Source organism: Octopus sinensis, linkage group LG21 (assembly GCF_006345805.1).
Source record: "Octopus sinensis linkage group LG21, ASM634580v1, whole genome shotgun sequence".
Taxonomy (NCBI): domain Eukaryota; kingdom Metazoa; phylum Mollusca; class Cephalopoda; order Octopoda; family Octopodidae; genus Octopus; species Octopus sinensis.
The window spans coordinates 25347500-25367499 of record NC_043017.1 but is presented as its reverse complement, the minus strand read 5'-3'; the positions used below and the strand labels follow the sequence as shown (position 1 = coordinate 25367499).

The following is a 20000-nucleotide window of genomic DNA, read 5'->3' as shown; positions in this document are numbered from 1 at the left end:
ACAATGTAGAGAAACTCCTTAATGTTACTGGAGACAAGGAAAAAAACTTTAATCCTGGTGCCATGGTAAAATGCACCTAGTACGCTCTGTAAAGTGGTTGGCAAATGAAGAGAGATAATTTAGAAGAGAATCAGCATCATTTAACGTCCTCTTCCGATGCTTGCGGAATTTATTGAGGTAGATTTTTCTATGGCCAGATGCCTTTCCTGTCATTGGTGACAGGAAACCATGGTCTGCAACCTGTTTAGCAGAGCAGTAACTCCAAATAACAACTGACTTGAACTGTGTCGGCCTGTGAAGTGGGTATCTGATAATTATGATTATGACAATTATGATGATGATAATGATGATATAAAGTTACTGATGTTTATTTTATTAACCCTGAATGAATTAGAAATGAAGTCAACCCTGGTAGGATTTGAACTCAGAATGTAGGGGAAAGTAACTAAATAGCTCAAGGAATTTTGTCAGCTGTTATACAAATTCTATTAAATTTGTTTTGAATACAAACAAATCCAGTGATTTACAGAGAAGAGCCGGCCGTTCAATAGAATCTCCTCGTTCCATTGTTGTATTTATAATAGAATTTATTTTAAACATTTGAGAATTGAGAGACAAAGCTGAACCTTGGCACCAAGACACAAACTTATCGGGAAGTCTGTGGTCAGTGAAATCCAAGTCGAATCAACTGACAGAACACCTTCTCCTCGACTCACGACCAAGTTCTTGTGAAAGGTAAGAGTCCAGTTTGCTGGACATGGTTGTAGAGCTGAAAAAGAGGTAATTTCTACTCTCCTCCTCTGGAAGCCATCTACTCGCAATACCAGAGGGCGCACACTCTCCTACCCTGATGTAATCTCCAGGGATACAGGCATCCAGCAACAGGACTTCCGTAATGCCATGATGGACCGTGAAGTCTGGTGTAGCATGGTAAATTCCATTGTCTCGACCACGGTCGAACAATGATGATGATGACCAAGTTCCATTCCGACTGACAGGTCATAAGTCAATCCGGTCATGTGTCGGATTTATATTTTCCAACACTATTTTCATTCAAATGCAACCGATTCTTGAAAGTAAGAGACAGGGGCAAGGAGTGGGATGCCTGGCTCTCAGGGATGTCTGTATCGCCAGATGCTGCCATGGTTACTGTACACGCAGCTGCCCAATGTCCAAGAATCAATTATTTATTTATTCTCTTTACTCTCTTGTACTTTTTTTACTTGTTTCAGTCATTTGACTGTGGCCATGCTGGAGTGCCGCCTTTAGTCGAGCAAATCGACCCCAGGACTTATTCTTCGTAAGCTTAGTACTTATTCTATCAGTCTGTTTTGCCGAACTGCTAAGTTACGGGATCGTAAACACTCCAGTAGCATCATCATCATCATCATCATTATCAATGTCGTTTAGCATCCGCTTTCCATGCTGGCATGGGTTGGACGGTTCAACTGGGGTCTGTGAAGCCAGAAGGCTGCACCAGGCCCAGTCTGATCTGGCAATGTTTCTACGGCTGGATGCCCTTCCTAACGCCAACCACTCCATCATTTATTTTATTTCCTTACTTTTACCTCCCCTTACATTCTGAGTTCAAGTACATAGTGAGATGCTAGCTACGTACATGCAATCTGCTGCACCCGAATATGAAGCCAGAGCATGGTGACAGCATAATAAAGCGAGTAATATAATGGAAAGATAACATACTTTCATCTTACCTCTACCCATTTCTCAACCTGTCGTTATAACAAAGAGGATAGACCAATACTGAGAGAGGTGTGGTGAGAGATGGGGGGAGGTAGAGAGAAAGAAACAGAGAGAAAATGAAAGAGGATGACCAGATGAGAGAGGGAGAGAAGATGAGAGACAGAGAAGATGAGAGACAGAGAAGATGAGAGAGAGAAAGAGATGAGAAGATAAAAGAGAAGAGAGATGAGAGAAAAGAGATGTATGAGAGAGGGGGATGAGAGAAATATAAGAGAGGGATAAGAGAGAGAGATGAGAGAGAGGGATGAGAGAGAGATGAGGAAGGTAGAAAGAAAGAAAGAGGGAGACCAAATGAGAGACATAGAGATGAGAGACAGGGAGAAGATGAGAGAGAAAGAGATGAGCGAGACAGAGAAGATGAGAGAGAGGGATAAGAGAGGGATGAGAGAGAAAGATGAGAGAGGGATGAGAAAGAGATATGTGAGAGAAGAAGAGAGGGAGAAGATGAGAGAGAGAGATGAAAGGGAAAAAACAGGTGAGAGAGAGAAGATGAAAGAGAGGCTGCAAAAAAAAAGACACCTGAAGAAAAAGAGAAGCGGAGAGGGAGGTGAGGTAAAAGAAATAGCAGAGAAGTTCATTCTATTCAAAAGAAACACATCTTTCAGAAGTGAAGAAAGGAAGTCACTGAGTGGAAGAAAAGAAAAGAAAAAGAAACAGAAGAAGAAAAAAAAACGATAATGGCAAATCAAGAGAGAAGCATGAAAATAATAAGTGTACATATAAGGTGATTTGTAAATGAGAGTCAATGGGTGTTTTCGATGAGATGAAAGAAAGGTATGAAGAGGGGTGGATGGCTGGGTGGAAGGACGAGGACGGACAGATGCACGGAAGCAAATAAATAAATACTTCTGTTCACTTGTAGACGAGACAGGTATAGAGTGACGAAAGAGGGCACAGTGACACGGAACCGATTCTGTTCTGTGAGAAGAGAAGCCGGGGTGGTGGTGGGGGAAGACACTCAATATTGGTGTGGCGGCGGCGGCGGCGGTGCCAGTGACGGGAGGGGAGTGTCTTCTTGTTTACGCAAGCATGGAAAGCAGAAGTTCAATGACGGTCATGACAACGATGATTATTATGATGATCATCATCATCATCCAGTGTTTTAAATCCGGGTTTTGGCCCCGTTAACAGGGGTGGCCAGACCTACCTCAATCCCATGGCAACCGAGGTAGGCAGGTGCAGCCCACCCCAAACTTTTGGCTGGCAGGTGCCCATTCTCCTTTGCTATCATGAGGCTTTTTTTGGAGTTTATTATTATTGATGATTATTAACATGATGATGATACATATATATAGAGAGGTGTGTGTGTATATATATATATATATATATATATATATATACACACCTAAGGCGGCGTGCTGGCAGAAACGTTAGCACACCGGGCGAAATGCGTAGCCATATTTCATCGGCCGTTACGTTCTGAGTTCAAATTCCACTGAGGTCGACTTTGCCTTTCATCATTTCGGGGTCGATAAATAAAGCACCAGTTTCGCACTGGGGTCGATGCAATCAACTTAAACCCTTTGTCTATTCTTGTTTGTCCCCTCTATGTTTAGCACCTTGTGGGCAATAAAGAAATATATATATATATATATACACCTCTCTCTCTCGGAGAGGCACAAGCACCTACACACACGGCAGTAAGTTCCGCCTACCAGATTCAATCACAAAGCATTGGTTGGCCCAGAGCTATAGCAGAAGGCACTTGCCCAAAGTGCCATGCAGTGGGACTGAACCCGAAACCATGTAGCTGAGAAGCAAGCTTCCTGACCACACAGCCATGCCCGTGCCAAAAAGCCATGCCCGTGCTGACAAGCCATGCCCGCGCCGTATGTATGTACATATGTAAAGGTGCAGGTATGGCTGTGAGGTAAGGACAACATAGTTCTTGGTTCAATCTTACTGCATGGCACCAGGGGCAAATGTCTTTCACTGTAGCCTTGGACCAATGAAAAAGCCCATCGCACATGAATGTGTGTTTGTGCTTGTCTCCACCCCCACTTGACAACTATTGTTGGTTTGTTTACATTCTTGTAACTTAGTGGTTCGGCAAAAAAAAGCAATGGAACAAATACGAGGCTTAAAAAAAATCTATTGGGGGCAATTTTGTCATCATCATCATCATTGTTTAACGTCTGTTTTCCGCGCTAGCACGGGTTGGATGGTTCGACCGGGGTCTGGGAAGCCAGGACGCTGCACCAGGCTCCAGTGAGTGTAGTGGGTGCTTTTTACGTGCCACCGGCACAGGGGCCAGGGGAGTTCAGCAGTGGCCGCAATCGGTTGGTGCTTTTTACGTGCCACCAGCACAGAAGCCAGTCAAAGCGGCACTGGCATTGGCCACGTTCAGATGGTGCTTTTTACGTGCCACCGGCACAGAAGCCAGTCTAGGCGGCGCTGGCATTGGCCACGTTCGGATGGTGCTTTTTGTTTGATTAAAAACATTCTTCATGGCAGTGCTCCAGCATGGCCACAATCTAATGACTGAAACAAGTAAAAGGTTAAAGATATGAACAAGCACACACACAGCCAGATCCAGCTTATCACACTCACCCTCCAATGCCATTCTAAAAAATATACAATCGCATCATCAAAATTTCAAAGCTACAAAATAATGTACGGTTAATTACAAACAATGTAAATGAAAGAGCATTACATTTGACAGAATAAATTTGCATATTTTCAAGGGTTAAACCAGCCATATCTGGCCTGGGTATTCTAAATGCTTTATGCTCAAACTGGTCAGATCTGAGCTCTTAAACCAACCTTACAATGTCACTCTAAGAATATACAATCCCATTATTGAAATCTCAAAGCTACAAGATAATGCATGATTAATTGAAAATAATGTAATTAAATAAGCATCACATATGATAAAATAATCCGAATATTAATGAGTTAAACGATGATGACATCATATAGTGTACGCTACTCATAACTTCTATCTCTCTCTGCCTTTTGTCCTCCAATATTGTGCCCGCAATATTGGCGGCGAGCTGGCAGAGACGTTAGCACGCCGGGTGAAATGCTTAGCGGTATTTCGTCTATCGCTACGTTCTGAGTTCAAATTCCGCCGAGGTCGACTTTGCCTTTCATCTTTTCGGGGTCGATAAATAAAGTACCAGTTTCGCACTGGGGTCGATGTAATCGGCTTAATCCCTTTGTTTGTACTTGTTTGTCCCCTCTATGTTTAGCCCCTTGTGGGTAGTAAAGAAATAAATATTGTGCCCGCAGCTTGTATTGAACTTCTTATTCCCAAACTTTCATTCCAGAATATCAGTTCCTTGGAATCCTTTCTTTGCTTAGGTTTTTTTTTTTCGGTGGGGGGAGAATTTCGGAGGGGTGTTTTTTAGGTTTTTTTTTTTTTTTTTTGGTTCTTCAATTTTGCTTTTTCCTCATGCAGCTTTAAATCTGCAGCTATTGGAGAAGAACATTAACGGCATCTCTTTCACCAGCCATGAAATGAACACAACTTCTACCTTCTTCCAAACCATAGCATTTTCAAAAAAAAATAAATAAATAATAATAATAATAAATAAACAAATAAATGAAAATAAAAACCAAGCACCTTAATTGTTTCAAAACAAAACAAAAAAATGCAAACGAACAAGCAATGGACAAAAACTTACCTTGTCATAAGGATCTCTAAAGGTGGAGGGAGGTTTTTGATTAACGGAGGCCGTGTTCCTGAAATAAACAGTTCAATTAACATTTCTTATTAGTATTTATTACTTATTACATTTAATATCAAAACCAATTTTATTTTTTTTAATTAATTTTTTTTTTGTTTTTTGTATTTCATGGCATTTTGAAACTGATAAAAGAATTATATAATTCTTAAAGCATTTTTTTTTGTTTTTGTCTTCTGTAATATTTCTAATAAGATTTTCCATAGAAACAAATTTTTAAATTGAAAATAAAATTATAAAAAAAAAAAAAACCAAAAGAAAAAAATATATATTTATTTCTTGGTAAAAAGAAATTATATTTTTTTCTTTAAAGCGAACAATAACAATAATATCGTAATAACAGCAATAACAATAATAAAAATTATAACAGTAGTAATAGCAATGATAATAATGATGATGATGATAATAATAATAATAATGATAATAATAATAATAATAATAATAATAATGATGATGATGATGATGACGATGACGATGATAATAATAATAGTAATAATAATCATAATAGTAATGATGATGATAATAGTAATAATAATAATGATAAGAATAAGAATGACAATGATAATAATAATGATAATATTAATGATGATGATGATAGCAATAATAACACTAATAATAACAATAATAACACTAATAATAACAATAATAACAACAATAATTCTAATAATGAGAACAATGATAATAGTAATAAAATAAAATAATAGTAATATTAATAACAATAATAATACTAACAATGATAATAGTAATAATGATGATGATAACAATGATAATGAAGATGACAGTGATGATGATGATAATAATAATAATAATCAATAGTATTTGTTAAAAAGGAATTACACAGATGGAAAAAAAACAAAAGAGAGAAGAGAAAATATGAGAAATTCCAAGAGAGAATGTGAAAAAGCATTATGAGAAAAACGTAAGTTCTTTAAGTGTTTGATGAGAGAATGTATTAAAATAAACAGAATCATTGGAAGAGAACAAAACTATCTGGCTCTGCATGAAATGATTCCAACAAGTTGGTTGCCAGTGTGTTGGTGTTAAGTGGGTGGGTGGGTGGGGGGGGTGCACTTTCGTGTTACTCTCTCTGTGTGTGTGTATTGTGTTGTGTGTGTTGTGTTGTGTGTGTTGTGTTGTGTGCTTTGCTCTTGTTCTGTGTGTGAGTGTGTGTGTGTGTGTGTTATGTGCTTTCATATTACTTAATGTGTGTATTGTGCTTTGGTCTTATTCTGTGTGTGTGTGTGTGTGTGAGTGTGTGTGTGTTATGTGCTTTCATATTACTATGTGTGTGTGTGTGTGTGTGTTGCGCTTTGGTCTTATTCTGTGTGTGAGTGTGTGTGTGTGTGTGAGTGTGTGTGTGTGTGTTATGTGCTTTCATATTACTCTATGTATGTGTGTGTATTGTGCTTTGGTCTTATTCTGTGTGTGAGTGTGTGTGTGTGTGTGTGTGAGTGTGTGTGTGTGTGTTATGTGCTTTCATATTACTCTATGTATGTGTGTGTATTGTGCTTTGGTCTTATTCTGTGTGTGAGTGTGTGTGTGTTATGTGCTTTCATATTAATCTCTGTGTGTGTGTGTGTGTGTGTGTGTGTGAGTGTGTGTGTGTGTGTTATGTGCTTTCATATTACTCTCTGTGTGTTATCGTGTGTGTGTGTGTGTGAGTGTGTGTGTGTGTGTGTGTGTATTGTGCTTTGGTCTTATTCTGTGTGTGTGTGTGTATGTGCTTTCATATTACTCTATGTATGTGTGTGTATTGTGCTTTGGTCTTATTCTGTGTGTGTGTGTGTGGTGTGTGTGTGCTGTGCGAAGTGGTTGTGTGCTTTGGTGAGTTAATATGCGCGTGTGAGCATACAGGTGTGTGTGTGTATTGTTTGCTGTGTGTGTGTGTTGTGCAGTGTGTTGTTTTTGTAAAGGTGTGAGAATGTGTGAGTATATTGCATATGCTTTGTTGTGTATGTGTGTGTATATTGTTGTGAGCTTCAATGTGTTCCTGTCTATGAGAGAGAAAGAAAGAGAGACAGAGATGATTATAATATGTTGCTATCAATGTGTGTGTGGTGTGTGTGTGTGTGTGTGTGTGTGTGTGTGCATTATATGTTGTATTGTTTTGCACATATCCAGTTTAGCAAGAATTATAAATGAAATCAAAATATATTTCAATTGAGTAAAACATTAAAAAAATACATGAAGACAAAGTGGGAGAGAGGGGGGAGAGACAGACAGACAGAGAGAGGATATACAAGAGAGATATTTGGGATGGGTGGGTGACTATGTTGAAAAGTAGGGATGTGATCCACAGAGGACCAGCTTCATTTTGATGAATGACACATGTTCCTGTGTTGGGGTAATTATACCTGTCCTAAACAAAATGGCATTACTTTTTGACTCACCCTCGTATATAAGAGCATCCAGACATAAAAAAGACAAAAAAGAGGACAAAAACATCCAATAAACAACTAAGTTTGGTGTTTTGCTCTGTTCTTTGTGGGTGCCAGATGCAGGAGGGTGTGAGGCGCTGTGCCAGCAAGGAAAAGCAAACACTATAATGATGATGGGAGGCGCAATGGCACAGTGGTTAGGGCAGCGGACTTGCGGTTGTAGGATTGTGGTTTTGATTCCCAGACCTGGTGGTTGTGAGTGTTTATTGAGCGAAAACTCCTAAAGCTCCACAAGGCTCCGGCAGGGGGTAGTGGTGATCTCTGCTGTACTCCTTCGCCACAACTTTCTCTCACTCTTTCTTCTGTTGGCCTGCTCACTTAGCCAGCGGGGTGGCGTCATTTGAAGGCTGAAACAATGCGAAGTGCATTGTGACCAGCGATGTGTAGCAACATCTGATAGCCTGGTCAGTCACGGTGATGATGATGATGATGATGATGCAGAGAGGAGAAAGAAGAGAATGATAATGATGATAATGTTGATAATGACAATGACAGTTATGACAGCCATGACAATAATGATGATGATGATGACGATAATGATGATGACAACGATGATGACAACAACAAAGATGATGATGATGATGATAACGAAGATGATGATGATGATGATGACAGCAACAATGATGATGATAATGATGATGACAACAATGATGATGACAACGAAGATGATGATGATAACGACGATGACAGCAACAATGATGATGACACTGACACCAACAACAATGATGATGATAATGACAACAACGACCACCAGTGGTGATGACAAGAATGATGATGATGATGATGATGATGATGAAAATGATGAACCTTTATCAGCATTTGTTTTCTTTTACATAGCAATTTCATGCTGCGATCACCACCACCACAACAGCAAGTGAGCATCACAATGCACACACACACACACACACAACACACACACACACACTCACACACACACACACACACACATACACATACATACAGAGTGGCGTATAATCTGTCTGAGGTCAATTAAAAATCTGATGAGACAGTTTTGGCAGAAATCAATCTAGGAAGTGTAAACCACAATTTAAGCTCTCTTCCATTCTGGTTATTCTCAAGGAGATAAATTAATTATACCATTAAACTAATAATAATTGACCAGACTATTAACCCGGTCTCACTGTCTGTTTGCTTGTTGTTTTGTTGTATTTGTGTGCTTGTGTACGTGCGCCTCCGCGTGTGTGTGTGTGTGTGTATGTATCTGTGTGTGTGTGTGTGTGTGTTTGTTTGTTCTCTAGTGTTAATAAGAGCATCAACAAAAAAACGACGAAGATCTTTAACTCATCTAAATGTGGTGTTAATAATTCAAAAAGAAAAACAAATAAAAAACACACAAATGACGTATGTAAAAAAAAAAAAAAATCAAAGGAAAAAATATGTAAATAAATAAATGAAAACAGAAAGCGAACGATGATGATGATGATGATGACAACAATAATAAGACGACAAGCACAGGTGAGGTTAATTAGTCAAGTCAGACGCTTTCTCATTTTCTCGTTTATCTTTCATTGTGAGTTAATGACTTCTGTCAGTCTGACATCTACATAACCACCTTTCTCTTCAAACCGTAAACTCAATTCACCATTCAGCAGAAACAGGAAGAAAAAGGAGGCGGTGGCGGGGGGGAAGAAAATAATAAAGAATAAGATTCTAAAAATTCTTAAATTATGAATCAAAGAATCTAGTGATTTTGTTTTTGCTTTAACTTTTTTTTTTCTTTTTGGCTAAGTTAATTAGGGCAAGAGGGGCTGTGGGCAGTGCTTGCGACCTTTATGAACTCAGCCCAAAACAGCTAAGATAAATGAGGCCGAAGGTCAACGTTAATGCTTATCCTTTACTTGCTTCTGTCTTTGGACTGCAGCCATGTTGGGGATGGGGGGGAAGGGAGGGACAGGTACTATTCTGAGAGTGTAGTGGGTGCTTTTGTGTGCCACCGGCTTTTACATTGTTGATACAAAGACCAAAATCTTCTGTCATTTTTTTCAAGGTTATGTGGAAGAGCAACAGCTTCCGAGATTGTGTCTGTGAAGGGATCAATACCACCAACATAATCTGTAATACACGTTGTTGTCATAATCAGGTGGGAGGGAGAGACGGAGTGAATTGTTTTGTCAACTGAAGTGCAATGGCAGACGATAAATTAGAACCAGTGATGAAGATGATGATGATGATGCCGATAATAGGCGGCGAGCTGGCAGAATCGTTAGCACGCCGGCCGGAATGCCTAGCTGGCAGAATCGTTAGCACGCCGGCCGGAATGCCGAGCTGGCAGAATCGTTAGCACGCCGGCCGGAATGCCTAGCTGTTACGTTCTGAGTTCAAATTCTGCCGAGGTCGACTTTGCCTTTCATCCTTTCGGGGTCGATAAATTAAGTACCAGTTACACACTGGGGTCGATATAATCGACTTAATCCATCTGTCTGTCCTTGTTTGTCCCCTCAGTGTTTAGCCCCTTGTGGGTAGTAAAGAAACAGATAAATTAGAACCAGCGTTCTGTCAGTTACAATGATGAGGGTTTTCAGTTGATCCGATCAACAGAACAGCCAGTTCTTGAAATTAACATGTAAGTGGCTGAACATTCCACAGACACATGTACCCTTAATGTAATTTTCAGGAAGATTCCAGACGGCACAGAATGTGACAAGGCTGGCTCTTTGAAAAACAGCTACAACTCATTTTAGCCAGCTGAATGGACTGAAGCAAAGTGAAATAAAGTGTCTTGCTCAAGAACACAATGTGTCACCAGGAATCAATCTTACAACTGTAAACATCATCATCGTCATCATCATCATCATTTAGCATCAGCTGGATGCCCTTCCAAACACCAACCACTCCGTGAGTGTAGTGGGTGCTTTTTACGTGCCACCTGCACAGGTGCCAGACGAAGCTGGCAACGGCCACAATCAGATGGTGCTTTTTATGTGCCACCGGCACGGAGGTCAGTCGGGGCGGCACTGGCAATGGCCACGTTTGGATGGTTCTCTTATGTGCTACCGGCACAGTTATCACAGCTACAATTTCCATTGATGTTGATCGATTTCAATTTTGATTTTCACTTGCCTCAACAGGTCTTCACAAGTAGGGTTTGTATCACAAGAAGGAAAGGTATGCATAAGTGGGCTGGCTACATCCCAGGTAGAGGCCATGGGTTATGGTCTCACTTGTCCTGCCAGGTCTTCCCACACACAGCATACTTCCAAAGGTCTCGGTCTCTGGTCATTTCCTCGGTGAGACCTAAAGTTCAAAGGTCATGCTTCACGACCTTTGAACTTTAGAACCACTTGGCCTGCACTTTCACAATTAGAACAGTGCAAATGTATCACCTTGCAAGATGCCTACACTGATGTCAAAGTTGATGCGTCTACCAGGTGATCATACTTCAATTACTGTATCCTTTGTAGGAGCATCATCACAGGTGTCACTTCTTCTCATGTATGTAAGAAGAATTTACTTAATGGAGCGGATCAAAAGCTTTTGAGACGCCTATAATCAGTAAAACAACCTCAAGAATTTTGGCTCTGACTTCCTCAAGGACTCTTGTGACTCAAGTACATTGCTTTTTCCTGAATCCATTCTAGTCTCTTCCGAAGACATTCTCAAATTCTGGTTAAATACGGTTCAGTGAGTATTTATTGAAGATATTTTACTACTATTTACATCACAAGAACCATTTTTAACCCTTTAGCATTCAGATTCCTCTGTCAAATGCAATGCTGTTATGAATCAATCCTGAATTATCTTCTATCTTTGAGATTTCAATGATGTGATTGTTTATTTCTAGAATGACATTGTAGGGTAGGTGTGAGAGGTGAAATCTGACCAGTTTGAACATAAAACAGTTAGAATATTTTGGTCAGATATGCTAATGGGTTAACCCTTTAGTGTTCAGATTATTCTGTCAAATGTGATATTTGTTTATTTATATTGTTTTGAATTAATCATGCATTATCTTGTAGTTTAGAGATTTCAGTGATGCTATTTTTGAGTTTTAGAATGACATGGTAGGGCTGAGGTGAGAGGCGAGAGCTGGTCAGTTTCAATATAAAACAGGTTAAATATTTTGGCCGGATATGGCCAGTTTGAATGCTAAAGGGTTAACTATGTGATTCCAACTCTGTAATTTTTGACTATACCAAAATTAATATCTTGAGAATCAAAAAAATATAACCCTTGTCCACTCACTTGAGTTTCTTCTGTGATCTGTACTATAAGATTGAAGGAGAATATCCGTGAAACCTGTCAAGTCAAATTTTCAATGAAGTAGGTTAATTGACAACACTGACCCTATGGCTTGACTGGTACATTTTTTTATCGACCCCGAAAGGGATGAAAGGCAAAGCTGGCTTCGGCGGAATTTGAACTCAGAACATGGTGACAGTCAAAATGCCGCTGAGCATTTTGCCTGGCATACTAACAATTCTACCAGCTCACAGCCATAATAATAATAATAATAAGGAATGATAAAAAATGGCAGAAATTCAAAAGATAGTGCTCATGGGAACTGCCCATATCCTACGCAAAATACTTTCTATGTAATCTCAAGTTTTAAAACAAACATAATTTTCGTATGGTTTTTTTTAGACATTCACTAGTACAACACTAAGTACAAAACCAAATATATGGCACCCTAGGCATAACACCAACATGAACTTCCAACTTGTTGTCTCTTGAGGTCTCTAGGTGAGACTTGGAGCCAACTTGTACAAATGTAAAGCAAAAGTCAAACATAGAATAATAATGAGGAGGAGGAGGAGGAGGAGGAGGAGGAGGAGGAGGAGGAGAAGAAGAAGAAGAGAAGAAGAAGAAGAAGAAGAAGAAGAAGAAGAGAAGAAGAAGAAGAAGAAGAATGATGATCCTTTCTACTATAGGCACAAGGCCTGAAATTTGAGGGGAAGGAACTAGTCGATTACATCAACCTCAGTGTTTCACTGGTACTTATTTTAATAACCCCGAAAGGATGAAAGGCAAAGCCGAACCCAGTGGCATTTGAACTCAGAACGTGATGACAGATGAAATACCGCTAAGCATTTCACCCCGCGTGTTAACAATTCTGCCAGTTCACTGCCATAATAATAATAATAATAATAATAATAATAATATTAATAATAATCCTTTCTACCAGGGACACAATGCCAGAAATTTTGGAGGAAGGGGCTAGTGGGTTATATCAACTTTGGTGCTCAACTGGTACTTATTTTGTCAACCCTGAAAGGATGATAGGCAAAAAATCAACCTTGGCAGACTTTGAACTCAGACTGAAAAGAGCCAGAACAAATTGAAAAAGGAACTTCCTCTTCTTTTTTTTCTGCCAATGATGATGATGATGGCCCATTTATAAGTAATTATATGAAGCGTCACATGTTGCAACAAAGAAAAGATTGGAAATTTCTAGAGGAAGCCAGAGGTTATTCACTAAACAAACAATGAACAAAACAAAATAAAATAAAATAAACAAACAAATATAATGATGATAATAATAATAATAATAATAATAATAATAATGATGATGATGATGATGATGATGATGATGATGATAATAAAGAATCCTTTGAATCCAGTGAAGGATCAGTGTCTTTACAATTCACAGAAATAAATCTGACTTTATACAAGTTAAGAAAAGTGAGCAAAAGCCAAAAGAATTGAGGCGGCAGCGGCGGTGGCGTGGCAGTGGTGGTGGTGGTGTGGTGGTGATGGTGACGGCCATGGCAGTTGTGGTGGTGGAGGTGGTGGCTGTCCTCATAATGGAAGGGACGATGATGATAATGATGATACTGCTATAACCACTACTACTATTAATAATGATGATGATGATGATGATGATGGTGATGGTGATGTCTGCGAGAAACTTGTCAAAATGAATCATACAGCACAAAAGAGAGAAATGAAGCAAATGGAACAAATAAAATCTTTTTTCTTTTAAATTTTTTTTTTTTAAATTTAAATAATAAGAAGTCAATGAAATGAAAAGGAGGAAGAGGGGGAGAAGAAGAAGAATGGTCATGCTCTTCTTCTTCTTCTTCCTCTTCTTCGTTTTAGATGCTGGTTTGTGACAGAAACAAAAGGTGGGTATTCTTGATATTCTCGATGCAGAGAGGTGTCTTTTATTCGCTTGACAAATACACATGCACATCTGTAACCATTGAAGAGACTGTGAAATATATAGGAATGACGAGGAATGGAAAACAAGCAAAAAAAAAAAACAATATTGGTAATAACAAAAGAAAATAAATAAAACGAAGCAAGCAACAGAAACGAAATAAAAATACAAATTCTTGAAAAAAAAAAAATTTTTTTGAAACACCAAAAAAAAAAAAAATTAGAAAGAAAGAAAGAAAGAAAAAAAGATGGAATAGAAATTTTTACCTTGGTGTACGGCCCACATTATACGAAAGGCTGGTCCACCCATTTCATCGAAAGGTTTCCGACGTGTGAATATTTCCCATAAAATGATTCCCCAACTGAACACATCACATTTCTCGCTATAGTTCGAACCTGAAGAGTATGCAAAAGCATGACATAAAATAAATGAAAGAAATAAACAAAGAAAGAAAGAAAGAAAAAGGAAGGAAGAGAGAATTGTTGGGGGGGGGGAGTTTGAAGAATTTTCCTTAAGTCACACAGCTTGTCAGATTATTTCAATTCATCTTAAAGTGTAAAAGAAAGCTACCGCTGAATACCAAATATATACACATACACACACACACACACACACACACACACATATATAGACATGTGTATGTGGTGAATTAGTGTGTGCATATATTTGTGCATGTGTATATGTGTGTATATATATATATATACATACACAAACAATTATTATATATATATATACATACACAAACATATATATATATATACATACACAAACATATATATATTACATACACAAACATATATATATATACATACACAAACATATATATATATACCATACACACCACATATATATATATATATATACATAACACAAACATATATAATATAATACACACACAAACTATATATAATATATACACACACAAACATATATATATATACACAAACATCTATGTAATCCCACACACAAATATATATATATTAAACACACCACAAACAATATATATACACACAAATATATATATAATATATGTACACCACATATATACATATATGAAGAACAAAATATAATATATGATTTTACAGTTTCTATGTGTGTGCATGTGTGTGTGTGTATTTATATATATATTTATATGTGTGTGTTGTGTGTGTATATATATATATATATATATATATATATATATATATATATATATATATATATATATATATATATATATATATACCACACACACACACACACACAAAAAGTAGTTTCAAAACGAAAAACATTAACAACAACAACAACAAGAATAAATGGCAACGCTGATAATCAGAATTCCTTGCTATGGATTAGAGAAGCAGAGCAAGTCAAAGAATTATGGAACATGGTAAATAAATGGCAGTTAAATTGAAATTTAACATCACTTCTTAATATGCAAAAGTCTCTAGTTGTGATCCTTCAAGAGTGTGTTCATGAGTAAGAATGTGGTAATAAAATGCTTTGAGACGGTGAAGAAGAAGAACAAAATCTGCATACAACATATGCAAATGATATCCCCTGACATGTGTTCCCACATGTGTGTGTGTGCATGATCATGATCGTTATTTTAACATCTACTTCTTGCATGTTATCATGGGTCAGATTATACGGCAGATGCCTTTCCTGTTGCCAACCTTCACCTGCTTCCAAGCTCCTTCCAAGCGGAAAGTGTAACCTCTCGAAAGAGCTGTTCTTCACTCCTGCTCCAGAGCGTCGACTGCGGGGTCACTCCAAAAAGCTCTATCTGCATGATCATGATCGTTATTTAACTCTACTTCTTGTATGTTATCATGGGTTAGATTATACAGCCAGATGCCTTTCCTGTTGCCAACATTCACCTGCTTCTAAGCTCCTTCCAAGCGGAAAGTGTAACCTCTCAAAAGAGCTGTTCTTCACTGCGTCGACTGCGGGGTCACTCCAAAAAGCTCTATCTGCGACGATTTCATCTCAATTGAAGGAGAGGGGCTTTCTCCATCCGGGTTGCGGATCCGTGGAATAAACTGCCGGACAAGATAGTGAAGATGCCGACGACCGCTTGGTTCAAAGTCTCTCTTGACCAGAAATGGCCTGAACTCTTTACATGAACACCCTCCCTGTACATAACTCCATGTCGCTCTACATGGCCTTGCTTTTTGCTTTTTGAGCCAAAAAATTAACTTAACTTAAATGAAGGTGCGTGACTCGCTGGTTAGAGTATTGAACTCACAATCATGAGGTATTGAGTTCAATTCCTGGACCAGGCTGTGTGTTGTGTTCTTGAGCAAGATACTTAATTTCATGTTGCACTGGTTCACTCAGCTGTAGAATTGAGTAGCGACGTCACTGGTTCCAAGCTATGTCCACCTTGGGTAACATAATGGCATGGGACGGCAGACTGGTATGCATGGGAGACAACTGGTTTTCCATAAACAACCTTGCCTGGACCTGTATCTCGGAGGGGAACTTTCTAGGTGCAATCCCATGGTCATTCATGACCAAAGGGAGTGCTTCCTTTCCTTCCCGACCATATAGACTCATAGGGCCAGTTACCTGGATTCCATGGCACATGTGTGCCAGTGCCATGTGCCATGCACCCAGCACACTTTGTAAAGTGGTTGGCATTAGGCATTCATCCAGCCTTAGAAACCAAGCCAAATGAGTTTGAAACCTGGGGCAACTCCCGAATTTGCCAGCCCTAGTCAAACCATCCCACCCATGCCAACCCATGCAAATGGACGTTAAAGGATGGTGATGGTGGTGGTGGTGGTGGTGGTGGTGGTAGTGGTGATGGTGGTGATATTTCCCTCTGGATGGGAAGCTGGTCCATCACAAGAATATTTATTTTTGTCAGCTGAGTGGACTGAAGTAACATGAAATGAAGTGTTTCTTGGCAAAGTAACATTTCCCCTTTGCCCAGACATGTTTTTATGGAAGATTACTCTTTTACTTGTTTCAGTCATTTGAGTGCGGCCATGCTGGAGCACCGCCTTTAGTAGAGGAAATCGACCCCAGGACTTATTCTTTGTAAGCCTAGTACTTATTCTATCGGTCACTTTTGCCGAACCGCTAAGTTACGGGGACATAAACACACCACCATCAGTTGTCAAGCAATGTCAGGGGACAAACACAGAAACACAAACATATACACACACATACATATATACGAGGGGCTTCTTTCAGTTTCCGTCTACTAAATCTACTCACAAGGCTTTGGTCAGCCCAAGGCTATAGTAGAAGATACTTGCCCAAGGTGCCATGCAGTGGGACTGAACCCGGAACCATGTGGTTGGTAAGCAAGATACTTACCACACAACCACTCCTGTGCCTGGTAACAAATAAACATTGCTTGTCTGATGGTGATACTTGCTTACAACAGTTATGCAATGTCAAGACAAGGAGACACAAACAAAACCACACACACACACATACAGGGTTTGCCAAAAGCCACCCGACAGTAAATCAAAATTCCATAAATACTATCTGTAATTCTGTATTGACTCGAATGGAAAAATGTATCACTCAAGAAGGACCTCAGTTTGAACAATGTTCATGAGGTTCATATTTAGATGCTTTTATTAAATTCATTCAGTTTTTAAACCTAAATAGTTTTGGAAATAAATGCTTTTGATTTACTGTCAGGTGACTTTTGGCCAACCCTGTCGTGGCTCCCTGTCGGTTATGATAAAGGTTCCAGTTGATCCATTCGACAGAACAGCCAGCTCGTGAAATTGAGGTGCAAGTGGCTGAGCACTCCACAGATATGTGTACCCTTGTACCCTTAATGTAGTTCTCGGGGAGATTCAGCGTGACACAGAGTGTGACAAGGATGGTCCCTTTGAAATACAGGTACAACAGAAACAGGAAGTAAGAGTGAGAGAAAGTTGTGGTGAAAGAGTACAGCAGGGTTTGCCACCACCCCCTGCAGGAGCCTCGTGCAGCTTTAGGTGTTTTCGCTCAATAAACACTCACAATGCCTGGTCTGGGTGTCAAAACCATGATCCTATAACCGCGAGTCCACTGCCCTAACCACTGGGCCATTGCACCTCCAGGCCAACCCTGTATATAATATATAATATATGGATTTATATAATTCAATGGTAATCAAAAAAAGCTCCTTTAGTGACCAGGTTAAAAGATACTTAGTAAACCAAATGTAGGTGTGTATTGTAGGGTCTTATGCAGTTGGAATCCAATAAATCGTTAATATATACATTAAGACGTATTTCTCTCATTTTCCATTTATTAAATCGACTCTCAAAGCTTTGGCCAGCCAGAGTTATGGTAGAAGAGGATTACCCAAGGTGCCATGCAGTGGGACTGAACCCAAAACTGCATGGTTGAAAAATGAATTTCTTAACCATGCATCTATCAAAATATATTTTGTAGACACATTTTTAATACATCACTGATATTCAGACTTCTTTATCCTAAGTGCACAAATCATGATGCTTTTAAAACGAAACTCTAAGACTCATCTATCTACATGAAGATCATGTATATATATATATAATCATCATCATAATCGTTTCATGTCTGTTTTCAATGCTGGCATGGGTTGGACAGTTTGACAGGAGCTGGCCAGCCGGAGCGTGTCCAGATCTCCAGTTGTCTGTTTTGGCATAGTATCTACGCTGGATCCCCTTACTAATGTGTTGCCATCAAAAAAGACGTGGTTGGTATTACGAAGGAAAACTTAAACAATGCTGATGAGTAAATACAACATCACCATCATTTAACGTCCATTTCCCATGCTGCTATATATAATATATATATATATACATCATATATATCTATATTAATTTCTTATATATATATATATATCATCATAATATCTATATTTAATTTCTTATATATATATATATATATAATATATACATACATACATCATCTAACATACATCATATATATATACATCATTACATACATCATATGTATATATATGTGTGTGAGTATATATACATACATCACATATATATATATATATATATATTATGACATACACATAAATTTTTATTATGAATTCCTGCCAAGTTTCACCAATGGTGGCACGTTGAGAACAAAATACAAGAGCAACAAGCTCATATAATAATATATGGATAGAAAGACAGACAGATAAATACATACATACATACATACATACAGGTATAAATATATATGCATGTTTGATTCTGTATTTGTGTGTGTGTGTGTGTATGTGTGTGTGTATGTGTGTGTGTGTGTTATATGGGTCATGTTTGCTTCCCACCTTCACGTTCCGCTGCTATATGATGTACACTTCACCTCTCCTGGATGAGAATAATAAAAGACCCTAAGATTTAAAACAAACATTTTCAAAAAACAAAACACATAAATAAATGTGTATATAGACAAACAGACGAAAGAAAGAAAGAAAAAAAGAAAGAAAGAGAGAGAGGGGAAAAGAAAGGGAGAGAGATAGAAAACGGAATCATTTCGTGTTCTCGTAATGTAATTGACGAAAGTTTTACGAGGAAGGTTAACTTGAAATTCCGTCAACCAAGATACGTCAAATTTAAAGACATTTCTTTTGGGGTTGTTGTTGTTGTTGATTTTTTTTCGGTTTTTTTTTTTTTAATTTTCTTTTTACTTCTGTAGAGGAAGCATAAAAAATCTACATAAGTTCTTCACCAGTGATTCTTTCCCCCACCCCACCTCACAGAACCCACCCCCTGTCCCCACCATCACCACCAAAAATAAGAAAATACAACATGAAAATAAAAACTCCGAGTAAAAAAAATGATTGAGAAGAACCAATAAACAATGTTTGTGTGTGTGTCTGTGTGTGTGTGTGTGAAAATGTATGTAGATATAGGTATGTATACATTTGTGTATTTATGTGTGTGTGTATGTATATATATATATATAGATGTATACGTGTGTGTGTGTATCAGATATGTATATGTATGTGTATATTGTATGTGTGTGTATGTATATATATATATATAAAGATATGTATACATGTGTGTATATATATGTATG

General features: G+C 38.3%; 1 protein-coding gene across 1 annotated transcript in view; it reads right to left on the bottom strand.

Annotated features, from left to right (window-relative positions):
• LOC115222960 (mitogen-activated protein kinase kinase kinase 7) overlaps nt 1–20000 on the bottom strand; it is a 187274-nt gene that overhangs the window by 52134 nt on the left and 115140 nt on the right. Inside the window, exons 6-7 of the mRNA XM_036511993.1 lie at nt 14270–14398; nt 5388–5445 (exon numbers count right to left, since the gene is read on the bottom strand). Coding sequence (XP_036367886.1) covers nt 5388–5445; nt 14270–14398 — 187 coding nt within the window. The remainder of the gene's footprint in view (nt 1–5387; nt 5446–14269; nt 14399–20000) is intronic.